Source organism: Gymnodraco acuticeps, unplaced genomic scaffold (genome assembly GCF_902827175.1).
Source record: "Gymnodraco acuticeps unplaced genomic scaffold, fGymAcu1.1, whole genome shotgun sequence".
NCBI classification, from domain to species: Eukaryota; Metazoa; Chordata; class Actinopteri; order Perciformes; family Bathydraconidae; genus Gymnodraco; species Gymnodraco acuticeps.
In genome coordinates, this window is record NW_022990590.1 from 4,116,513 (window position 1) to 4,128,432 (window position 11,920).

Here is an 11,920-nt window from a genome sequence, read left to right on the forward strand (position 1 = left end):
TTGCACTCTGAAGGAATGCTTGCTGCACTGTACCTGTTTTGTTGGAGAGGGAAGTTACGGAAAGTTTCGGTATGTCCGTAAATAAAGGGTACAAGTACTCAGTTGAGTCTTTAGGAATTTGCTTGACAGTACTATGCTATGGTTGGCTCGGCTACACAGTATCTTAAGTGTGGAAAAAGAAACGACACGTTAGAAAGTCAGATGATGAATGCAAGGTCTTTATATATTTCTTCAGCATAATTGCAACAACATATTCATAGAGCACTGCAGTACAAAGTAGAATGAAACACTTGATGTTGCTGTATGAAGTGATATGAGGCAAGTGGGTTTCCCTTTTGATAATGGGTGCCTTCATTTCTCAGTCAGATTAGTGCACCATGTTGAGTAAAGAGACATTTCAAAAGCTTCAGCAAACTTAAAAAAAGAGAACAGACAAATAAATACTGTACAACACCATATATGTAATACTAGATTCAGAAATCACAAAAAAGAAATCATGCTTTCCTCAACAGAACACTTGATATATGCACTTTCAAAGAACAATGCAGCATTTCTGGCGAGTTTTCCTTCACAATAACACTATCAACAACAAATGGCAAACACGAGTACATTTTGATATATATTTTGTATATATTTATATATACTTTAAATAAAGTGCCTTCCTTTAAAATTGGTGATTCCAAAATGTAAATGCGTGTTTGCATATCACATATTGAAGCAGAATTCCTGAAAAAAGGTTTGGAGCGAACATCCATAGAATGAGACTGGATAGAATGGGCGATTCCTGGCGCTCTAAGGTATTTCTATGTTTATTTGATATTTATACTAAGTATTTGAGTAAGGTGCTGAGTTTTATTATAGCTACAATGCTAAAACTGTTGTTATAATCATTTGCACTATATCTTATAGGGTATTTACTCAAAGTGTATAGGAATGTCCTTTCTATCCAATCAAGTTCTGTCTATAAACCCAAAGACCCTAAGCCCACATCTTAAGCAGCAATGACATCCTTCTATCACACATAATGCTTTAACAGCTTTTTCAGTTATAAGGTTCCTTACCGTTTTTTGAAACTGAACAAAAAGCATGGATTAGAAATCTGATACCCTGCGACTAATCTTTACCCTAATACACTTTGTAGTAGTTCCAATAGTGCTCCGTTGTCGAGGTAAATGAACAGATGTGTTAATCATGGTTTGATAGTCCCCCTGAGAACATCGTAGAGATCTATGAGCATCATGTACTCACTGTAGAACTTGATTTCTTCCTACATTTGCACCGTAGAGACTTAGGAGGCTGGATCTACGCAGGCACCAACAGTCTGATTCTTTAACTCTTTGGCACCCGGATCATATTATCTTCCCGGCTGTGAAAATGTGAGAAATCGCATAAATCAATCAATCAATCTGTGTGACGAAACTTTTGAGATAAAGTATTCTCATCATTTTGTGTCCATTGTACATTACTGTGAGAATTCTTGGGTTTATGTTGTCCTGTTGTCTTGTTCCCCATAATACCTTTGTAAAAACCTGATGGATTATATAATGTAGCAGCATAGTCGGGATATTCATATTCTGTTGGACTCTACCCATGCATGTGTTTGTTTCATCAATATAACCAACCCACATTCATACATTTCCGTAACATAAGACTTACAAGAAGCATGATCAGGATGTTTACCACATGTTGCGAATTGTCAATCACAAGCGCTCCAGGACACTATCAAACAAAGCCAGTGGGTGGACATCATGCTTACACGCACCCAGGAGAGTGAATATAAAGAGAGAGCTGGATGGTATCCCAGATGTGGAACAGGTTGGCAAGCGATGGGAGAACACTGCTTTTTTTTTTTTTCCATTCTTGTCATTTAGTTCCATTGAGCCTGATATCAGGAAACTGTGCCAAATCCTAACTTGAGACAACCACACTTCACACACACACCTAAACCCCACACACCTCCAAATCACATTTCCTCTGAGTCAATGCATGGCGTAATATTTCATAATTTTTAAACGGCTGTCTCCTCTCAAATTAGGATTGGGCCCTCTGACTCTGAAGTGGTAGTTTTGGCTGTGGTCCCTCAGTACTCCCTGGCTTCCTCCAGTTCATTCATGAACACATCTTCGTGGGGGTTTTCTGGGCAGCTCAACCCATTGTTAGGTGGCCGCACCGCGTGGAAGCGACTCCAGTCTCCCTTGCACAGGATCCACGGCAGCACGTCCACCTTGAAGTGCAGCTCGGGAGAGAACTCGGTGCTGATCAGGTTAGGCGTGCCTGCGCCTTTCCCTCGTGTTATCAGCCGTCCACGATCGCCGTAGCAACAGTGCTGCGCTGCTAGAGTGGATGAATCGCTTGAAAGTGCTGAGCGGATGCAGCTACGCGCTGATGGCTTGTAGATGTCCATGCGCTCCTTGGGGCCACTGGCATCGCGCCAGCGGAATGGCCGGCCGTGATTGTCGTCGTAGACGCTGACCACGGTGTAAGACACTTCAGAGGGGTAAGTGCAGGGGCAGCTGGGCAGCTCAGACATCACCTGGTGGAGGTACCTCTGGAGGAAGTCACTCTTACAGTTGAGCCACTTCTCGCAGCTGTCCACATCTGTAAGAAAGAAGACAGCAAAACTTCATGAAATTGTGCGTTACAGATCTTAAGATAGCACTACTAGTAACATGAACAGCAGCCATTTGTAGTCAAGTTTAAATTCAATTCTGGCATCCATAATAATCTGTTACAGAATTGAGAAATCAAGTTCTAAAATCCCTTATATAAAATGGCATGGCCCTTTAATTAGCCAAGGCTTCATAGACCTACAACTACAGTATTTATCAGGCTGATTATGCTTTGTAAAATAGTGTACAGTAAAACCAGCTTGCAGTTAATAGGTTAAAATGTGTAATTGTCCTTTAGCCCAATGAAGCTGTCCATTACAAAAAACATACCTGTTCCAAATGGCTCTGTGCCATTCTCCATCGCGAAAGGGAATGGCTCTACTACAGTGTTGACATCACCTAAAAAAGCGGAGAGTGTAGATTAGAAAAAGCAGGATAAAAATCTAAACATTCTGGCCTGTCTTTCTAGTATTTATATCTTAAAAGGGAAATATAATCTCACCGGGACAAGGCTCCAGGTCACACTTGGAGGCTTCTGTCAGAGTGCAAGAGTAGCCACAGGACTTGGTCCTTTTCCTCTCACCGTTTCCACATGTCACTGAACAGGGAGACCAGGGAGTCCACTCATCTGTTTCCTTCTCTGGGAAAACAAAATCCAAACAGTCAGGGTCACAAACTGTATTTGCACTACTATGAACTTCAAGTCAAATCAAATCAAGTTTGATTTATATAGCACATTTATAAACGATTTTTGGTCGAGCCAAAGTGCTGTACATATAATAAAAATAGCCTACAGTAGAGACACTTTACAGCAAATACAACAACACAGATTGTTCAGAATATCAGTATGAGAAATACGACACCCTCTGTCCTTAGACCCTCTGTCCTTAGACCCTCTGTCCTTAGACCCTCTGTCCTTAGACCCTCACATCGTACAAGGAACAACTTCCAGAGAAAACCCACAGTTTAAAGGGAACATGGGAGAAACCTCAGGGAGAGCAACAGAGGAGGGATCCCTCTCCCAGGACGGACAGACGTGCAATAGATGCCGTGTGTAAATCCAAGAGATAATACATTTGACAGCATATAGACCGAATGTTAGGAAATGCATGTGTCTGTAATAAGAAGATGAATCCACGAGGATGTCAGCTACAATCCTGTGGAGGACTTGAGAAAAATGTTTTTTCTTTTCTAATTTAGAATAGGCTTTCAAAGTCTCACTGCATATACATGAAATGTTTTCTCCTGGTCTAACCTTTCCCATGCAAAGCCATATTCTTTTTAAGAAGGCCTCAGTCAAATGAGAGAGAAAGAAGCTGTGCTGTGGCTGTCCGCCTCCGCACCATGTTTCCTTGTGGTGTTAATAACACTGAAAACAAGTCATTCTTGATTAAAGGCGAGGTGGGTGCAGAAATACCAGCTTGGGTGTAGCGAGCACCCAATTTGACTTTGTGGGCGCTGCCAACTCGCCATGTGGCCATACGGGAATGAGGTCTCAGGAGAGTCTTAATTACAGAAGAAGCTAAGGCAGACATCCTTGATTTATGTTCGCTCAGTCTTTAGATGTGACCACTTAATAGGCATTGTTGCCCTTTGATTGCTCGACTACATGCACAACGCTTAAAGGGATCAAATCTATATATTGGCATAAATGGGTAAGGGGAAAAGTTCAAGAGTTAGCCAACATATTGAGAACAACTTTGTAAAAACAAAAAGATCAATCATGCACAGATTTGTATCTTTGGGAAATATCTCTGAAGAATGAAAAATGTGGCAAGTCCATGACTGTGCTCTGATCTTCAGTCGGACCAACAAGCCTCAGATCATCACATATCATTCTTTATTTCATTCTTTTATATATATATATATATATATACATATCTTCCTCTACCTTTCAATCAATATGTTTACCCTTCTCTTTCCCTCTTATTATTTACTTGATATACTAATAATGCTCTCTGCACAACATGTTTTCCCACCAGACAATGGTGGAATTAAGAGGGGAAAATAGCTGTTAAAGTTATGCACAGCCCTGCGAGCCCCCCGAAATTCTTGAACTGGCTCAAAAGGCTGAGCCGCAGAGGGCTGTGAGTGCCGCCAGGGTCTGGGGGGGCCCATGGGGTCCCGGGGAAAGATGAAAGGGGCCAGCCGAATGGCCCCTGTCATTCTGTGTTCCAAATCTGCCCTCTAATTGTCCACAAGCAGAGGGCTGTTTTGTCCCAGGGAACAGTGGCGGCCTCACGCTGCCATTAGCGAGCGCATCGGACCCATCTTCAAAAGGCGGGCCTCTGCGACCGGCACGACCAGTGTCGACTTCAAAGTGCCCAGAACCCGCAATATCCTGATGGTCGAGTGCTCATGCTGCCTTGCATGCTGGCATCGTTTGGTACTCTGACTGTGAGGATAGTTATCATGCAGCCTCCTTAACCACTCTGTTGTTCTCTCTCTTTGTCTCTGCTTTCAGACATTCCCTTTATCTCTGTCTCTCTTCTGATATGAAGACATCAGCAATTGTATTTCCACACTTATCCCTTTTTTGCTTATACTTAATAAAAACACAGGAAGTCACATCTGCTGGTTCTAACAGCCAGCAAGTGTACCACTTGGCAAACCTTACCGTAGTAGCTCTGTATTGGATCCCAGCCTTCGTTCCAACGCGTATCCCAGTCTTCGCCCACTCCGCTTGGTAAGGGCTCCTCGCTTCCGTAATCCAGAGAGTAATCCCCCTCCTCCTCCTCCTCCTCTTCCTCACCATTTTCGTCCGCCCCTGAGCGGCTGTTGCTTTCCTCGCCGGAGTCGGCGTCAGTGTAACTCCAGAAAAGGGGCCAGAAAAGCTTCCTGCCTCCGAGCCAATCCACCGTGGAAGACGGTGAGGAGGAAGAGGAGGGGAGCCATTCTTTTTCCTTGGCCAGATCCATCTCTACCTCCATCTGGGGGTCGTCCACCACCTCAATGGTTACCTACATGGGAAAACAGAGGCCCTCTGTTAAGCTACTGTTTTACAAAGCCCTGTTTGTGAACAACTCTCTAAAACTATCAAACCAAGACAACACATTTTAGCGTGATTGGCAACCCAACCCTACGTATTAACCGTGTAGGACAATGACATACAAGTGAGCTATCCACTATTGTTCTGTTGTCATACAAATATCTACTTGAGTGCAGCTTTACTGCTTCAGTTACAAGCTCTTCTTAAGAAATCAACTAACTCAAATCAGCGGATACATTTTTCAGCAAGTGAACTCGCTTCCCAGATCTAAATCAGCCAGCGAGACTCGAGCGTGAGCATTCAGCCATCACACCATCCTCTCAGGGAGAGAATGTGAGCATTTCTTCTGGATAACTACCTCTCATTACCTCAATATGACTCATCCTAGATGCTACAGTAGTTCCAAAGGCCCACTTCAGCTGATGTGAAGACCAGGCAATGCAGAGACTACAGGGGGAAATCTTTCTGTAACTTTTGTGACATTCCTTTTGCAGTTAGGAAAGGATTGGAAATGCTTTGTTGCATATATCTTTGTCAGAATATGGTACATCTGGTCTATAGGCAACATGAAAACTCATCAGACATTTCATTGGTTTCTGTACTTGATGTAGACATAAGGCCGGCATCATTATGTTCCTCTAACCACATCCTGATTACACTGACCAGAGTCGGAGAGAATAACTGCCCTGAGATGGAAGTTAAACAGAACGACTTTTTGGGTCAATTTAGAATGAGATGATGACTTAATGGCTCACACTTATTATCACAGAGCCTGTTTTGTATTCAAATAAATGCAGGTTGCAAAGATTACACTGTTGATTTTGTTGCGCACAATGAAAGTCAAAATGTTCTCCTTGCATGAATGGTTGAAATGTAACCCTAAATGTAATAACGAAGGCAATTTAAGGAATTCCCAAACTGCATATCTCCAATTTAGTGTGACCCCCCCCTGCGGACTCACCTGTATGTTTGGGTTCTGCGAGTTTATTTCAGCATTTGCCAGGTCTGGGAAGTTCTTGAGATCCAGGATGAAGGGTTTGGTCTCCTCCTCAGGCTCCGGCTGTGGGAGAACACCAACAGAGCGGTGGTGGGGGTGGGTCCACCTCCTCTGGGGGCCATGAGGCTCAGGCAGGATACTCTGGACCTGGTTCTGCTGCTCCAAAGTCTCAGGGACATATTGGACCCCAGCACTGTGAATCTGGTGGCCATGAGCCTGGGAATACAAGGAAATGAAAGATAAAGATGTTATGTGGATCAGAACAACAAAATAGTGACATTATTTAAAAGACGTTACATGACTACTTTGACTTTAGTAAACAACACCCAAAACATAAAAAGGGAAATGGAGACAACTGGAACACATTTAAAAGCCAGTAGCTATTTCGGGGCTACTGACAAAAAAGGATCCATAATTTATAGCGACTCACTGATGAATATAAGAACAATTAGTGCCCTGTTTCCAAGAGGAAAACTTGAAACCATCTAGCACTTTGTAGCTTGGTCAGCAATTCCAAAAAGCCCCCGAGGCATCCGACTAATCAGCCAAGTGACCAACCAACCGGCTTTCGTTCATTTCTTTTTTTTCCCACAACAGTCATGGCATCCGGGCCGTGGACAAAGAGGGGCCTGTGCCAGAGAGATCCTCTTTTAGCTTTAATGAGAGGGCCTGGGAGGCGTGGGACCCCTGGGTCGGTGCGAGCGTGTCTGAACCTGCTGCGCTGCCGCCACTACGGACGCCACTTTATATGACCTTCCAGGTTTTACAGTTAGTGAGCCCAGCGGGAGGAAATGTCGATCTCCTGAGATGGATGGAGATTACAGGTGACGTTATAATGGTGGGAAATTGTAGATATATGTACTGTATCTGGAGTATGGTCACTCAACATTTTATTTTTGGTTGGTCTCCAGCGGGCATGTGTCCGTTTCATGTCTAATGGAATACATATCTATTTCATGCCTGGTCCAAACCAAAATACGAACCCCTCTAATGAACCCCTGGTCTGCCATTCACTCACTTCTATATCATCCTGAATATGCTACATTGGCTCAAACAAATGGTTGAACCAGACCTTGAGATTTAACCTGAGCCATTTTGCGGTCTGCTCAGAACAAACCAGTTGCCATTGTAGGGCTAAAGAGGAGAAGAAATGTCAAATGAATGACCAAATGGTTGATGATATATACTTCTAGCCCCTGGAACAGGGCGTACTTTTCACTGGCTGCCTCTGATTGTCCCATAAAGAAGTTATGTGGTCGGTCAAATTCAAGCATGTGAACACATAGAGCCTGTTTAGAGGAAAAGCCTGTCAAGCATGATAAATGATGGATGAAGAGAAGTTGGCCCCCTCCCCAGATATCTGTAAACTGGTGGTGAAAAGAAGATAACCTTATTGGCATATCAAGCTTTTTCCCCCAAAAGAACCCAAATCTTTGTGAATTGTATGTTTAAATGTTTGTATTTATTTGTATAAGATGCACCAGATTTCAATGCCTCCAAGCTAATGTGTAATATTCAATCTATGGGGGAAATACATATGTAACTTATGAAAGAGCTACATTTTTCTCTATCATAGCATAGCAAGCAATATGGGCCCCATGCGTTTGCTTCTCTTACATAACATCGTCTGGTGCACCATGTTATTGTGGAAACACACACACACACACACACACACACACACACACACACACACACACACACACACACCACACAACAGCACACACACACACACACACACACACACACACACACACACACACACACCACACACACACACACACACACACACACACACACACACACACCAACACACACACACACACACAGCACACACACACACACACACACACACCACACACACACACACACACAACACACACACACACACACACACACACACACGATAGTCCAAATACTTTCACACCCTCCTCATCTCGTCTGTTGCACATCTTATCCTGTATTCTTCACTAACCCTTTATATCACTCTCCTCCTCCTCCTCCTCCTCCTCCTCCTCCTCCTCCTCCTCATCCTCCTCCCTCCTCCTCCTCCTCCTCCTCCTCCTCCTCTCTACCTCCCCCGCGTTTTCTCTGATCCTGCTCTCCTCTCTGTAGCAGGGTGCTTCTGATCAAAGGCCCGCTGACTAATGGCATGCAGTGTGTTTAACTGAGTCTATCTGGATGCAGTAGGGGACCTCGGTGTGATCTGGAGACTGCTTCTCAGGAACTTCAAATCAAGCAAAGCATTGTGTCCTCCTCTTACTAGATTTAAAAGATGCATATTGAGGCAACTGTCGAATAATGCTGCTCTTGGTGACAGACATTCAGGGTAGGGAGAGGAGGTCTGAGACTGGATGGGGGCAGCCATTGTCGTCATTTACGCTTCGTGACATGTCCCAAACACTTTTTAATTTGTTAAAAGTTTTCTGAAAAGTTGCGTGCACAACTTTGAGGTTTATTTGCGAGCATGTAGAATCTAGAGAACAGTTTGTCTGTTCACACTTGGTGGCTGTCTTTTGGGGCTCCAAGTGGGGCAATTTGGACATGTGATACATTTTAATATTACTACACTTTGAATAGAGAATAGAAAAGCAAACATTGCTGCTCTAGTTTTTTCTAGTAAAAGAGTATGCTAAAATGACTTCCCCCTTAGCCTACCAATTCTAAAACAACCCAAAAACGAGCATAAGTCGTTCAGAAACTTTACCAAGTTCTTGAGACAGTTACTTCCTGTCCAAATGTTCCATTCTCTGTCTGTTGAGTCAGGTTTGTTATATTGAAGAGCCAAACCAGGTCTTGCGTTGTCTTTAGGTGTTGCTTACAAAGAGAAAGCCTGAGTATATTGCGCAGTGGGCAGTGGGCCCTGCAAGCAATACACTAGTTGTTTTTTCGTTGTCCGCAACACTTTTCAAAACAAAGTGACGCCTATGGGGGCAGCAGGGGCTGAGGTGAGGGGCAGGGACAGGATCCGGTGGGGTGGGGGGCGTGTGGCAGCCCAGATTTATGCACCCGCAGATATCAAAGGCCTCTGCACTTGGCTGTTTCCAAACCATTACACAGAAACAATAAACTACGGACAATCTTTGATCGGCATCTTTCACAAATGGACAACAAATGCATGCCTGGTGGAATCAGGGTGAGGTTGCAAAGGTCAAGATGGGAAATGGGGGTAAAAGGGAAACAGGTCCCAATATTTAGCAAAGAGCAAACCCCCCCCTTTCCTCTTGTTCTTTGCTGAGAGATGGGGGTAAAACCAAAAACAGGAAATTCCACATTAACACAAAAAAGGGCCAATGTAAACAATCAGATGGATGACACTTGACCCAAGCTCCAGTGATAGAGATGCCGTGGGCTCGCCTTATTCTGGTTACATAAGCATCTCGTTACCGGGCACCCACTTTACTGAGCCTCCCCTCCTCCTTCCTCTGCTAATCTCTCCTCTCCATCCACCACTTATGCGTCCAGAAGGTCACAGGCGAAAGGCACACCAACTGCACCCAGACGAAATGAACAATCGCACAAGCCGCAGTGAGATTTTTTTTTCGTCTCCTCACTAATCGTTCCCTTCTCTTCTTCCCTCCCCTCTTTTCCTCTCTGTTTCCTTTGCTTTGACATCAATCAGACAGATGATGAGGAAGAGGAGAGAGAGAGAGAGAGAGAGAGAGAGAGAGAGAGAAGAGAGAGAGAGAGAGAGAGAGAGAGAGAGAGAGAGAGAGCGAGAGAGAGCGAGAGAGAGAGAGAGAGTCCCAATAGGGCATCCATGGGAGGCCACACAAGAAGGAGAGTTCAAAGGCAAAAACTGAACCCTGACACAAACAGGCTTTGATATCCAAATATGTCTGTGTGTAACACAAACATTCCCAGAGACACACCACACACTGCACAGCTTGTGTGTGTGTGTGTTTGTGGTGTGTGTGTGTGTGTGTGTGTGTGTGTGTGTGTGTGTGGGTGTGTGTGTGTAGAGAGAGTTTGGATTTATTATAGCAGGGTGTATGCCCAGTGATGGCAAACCTTACTATACATGGAGAGAGAAGTGAAACAAAAGAGAGCAGAATGCGCTGATGAGGATATTCTGTCATTTCAGCTTAGTTAATTGATTGCTTCATCTGATGGGAACTGTACAATCTATTTGTTCCAATATTTTCTATGAAATTCTACCTTTACTAGTTAAATGTAGAACATATGTTGGAAATAACCGAAATTACTTGCTAATATCATGTTTCAAATTTCCCAACATGCACCTGGTTTAATTGTCAAACCATTAAGACTACTAATGACCTCGTTCATTTTGTCAATTTTCATTCAATTTACTTATAAAAGCTACACGTTTTTAGTTTTGTCATATTTAAATGATACTGTCAATGATCATATTAAAGTAAGACTATAAGTTGACATTAATACAGTTACTACGTGTAGCAACAAAGCAGACCATGAGTATGGACACTTAACAACAGTTAGCAAACATGCTAGCTAATGAGACGTCACAATTGTTTTTGCTGCAGGTGTGATCTTAATACTTCGCAGTTTTTTTATTTTTTATTTCCCTGCAACTTTCTAAACTTAACAAAAGCCAACACGTAAAGAATATGTGAAAGAAACTCACTTTGTGGGCAACGTTCTTGTGTCTGGTAGGAAACCCGGTCCCCAAACTCACGAGAAGTATCGACCAAATCACGAGCAGCGTGTGAAATCTCCTCGCGACCCCTGGAAGCATCTTCAAAGCTTCCTGTGTAGATTTGCTAAAGTAGCCTACTTTTTCTTAAACTATCCTCCCTAAAAAGCAGGGAGAAATGAAGTTCTTCTTGCTCAGCCTCCGTTTGTCAGCAACCTTGACTCGGGACAAATGCAGTTTTGTGTGGAAGTGTCGCACTTTATGAAGATGCGCACCAGCGTCCGGAGGTATCCCGCTCGCTATCCATATCTGGCACCAGCGCCTCGTGCAGCAACTGTCAGTCCGTATGGCGTCTCGAGCCCAACGATTCCCTTCCCCATAAAACCCACAGTTGGTCGAGTTTTAAGTACCAGAAAGAAGTTAAATACCCCACGCAGAATCTATCCGTCCGCACCGGCGCTCGCTTATTCAACTACTTAAAACTGTGAGTCACTCCATCGTGGGTGGGTGGGTGTTTTCTTCCAATACATTGACATCTGGAGTTGCTGTGCGTTGTTTTTTGCTATCTGTCTGATGCGTTAATCCATTATCCAGATGAAGTTCATCCGCCGGTTCGAGTGGATGTGTTTGTGTGCGCACAGCCCAGCCAACCGGTTTCGGTAAACTTGCCTTTTACGCACGCATTCAGAAGGTGAGGGAGATGGGGGTGGGAGGCT

The 11,920-nt window shown here is 43.8% G+C and overlaps 1 protein-coding gene across 1 annotated transcript; it reads right to left on the bottom strand.

Annotated features, from left to right (window-relative positions):
* Window positions 1–204: 204 nt before the first annotated feature.
* On the bottom strand, window positions 205–11,895 carry ism2b (isthmin 2b). Its single transcript, XM_034228531.1, has 6 exons — window positions 11,196–11,895; window positions 6,560–6,811; window positions 5,227–5,569; window positions 3,112–3,249; window positions 2,940–3,008; window positions 205–2,598 (listed from the first exon to the last, which is right to left on the bottom strand). The coding sequence occupies exons 1-6, from the start codon at window positions 11,304–11,306 to the stop codon at window positions 2,081–2,083; spliced, it is 1,431 nt and encodes a 476-aa protein (XP_034084422.1). The 5' UTR covers window positions 11,307–11,895; the 3' UTR covers window positions 205–2,080.
* Window positions 11,896–11,920: the final 25 nt, after the last annotated feature.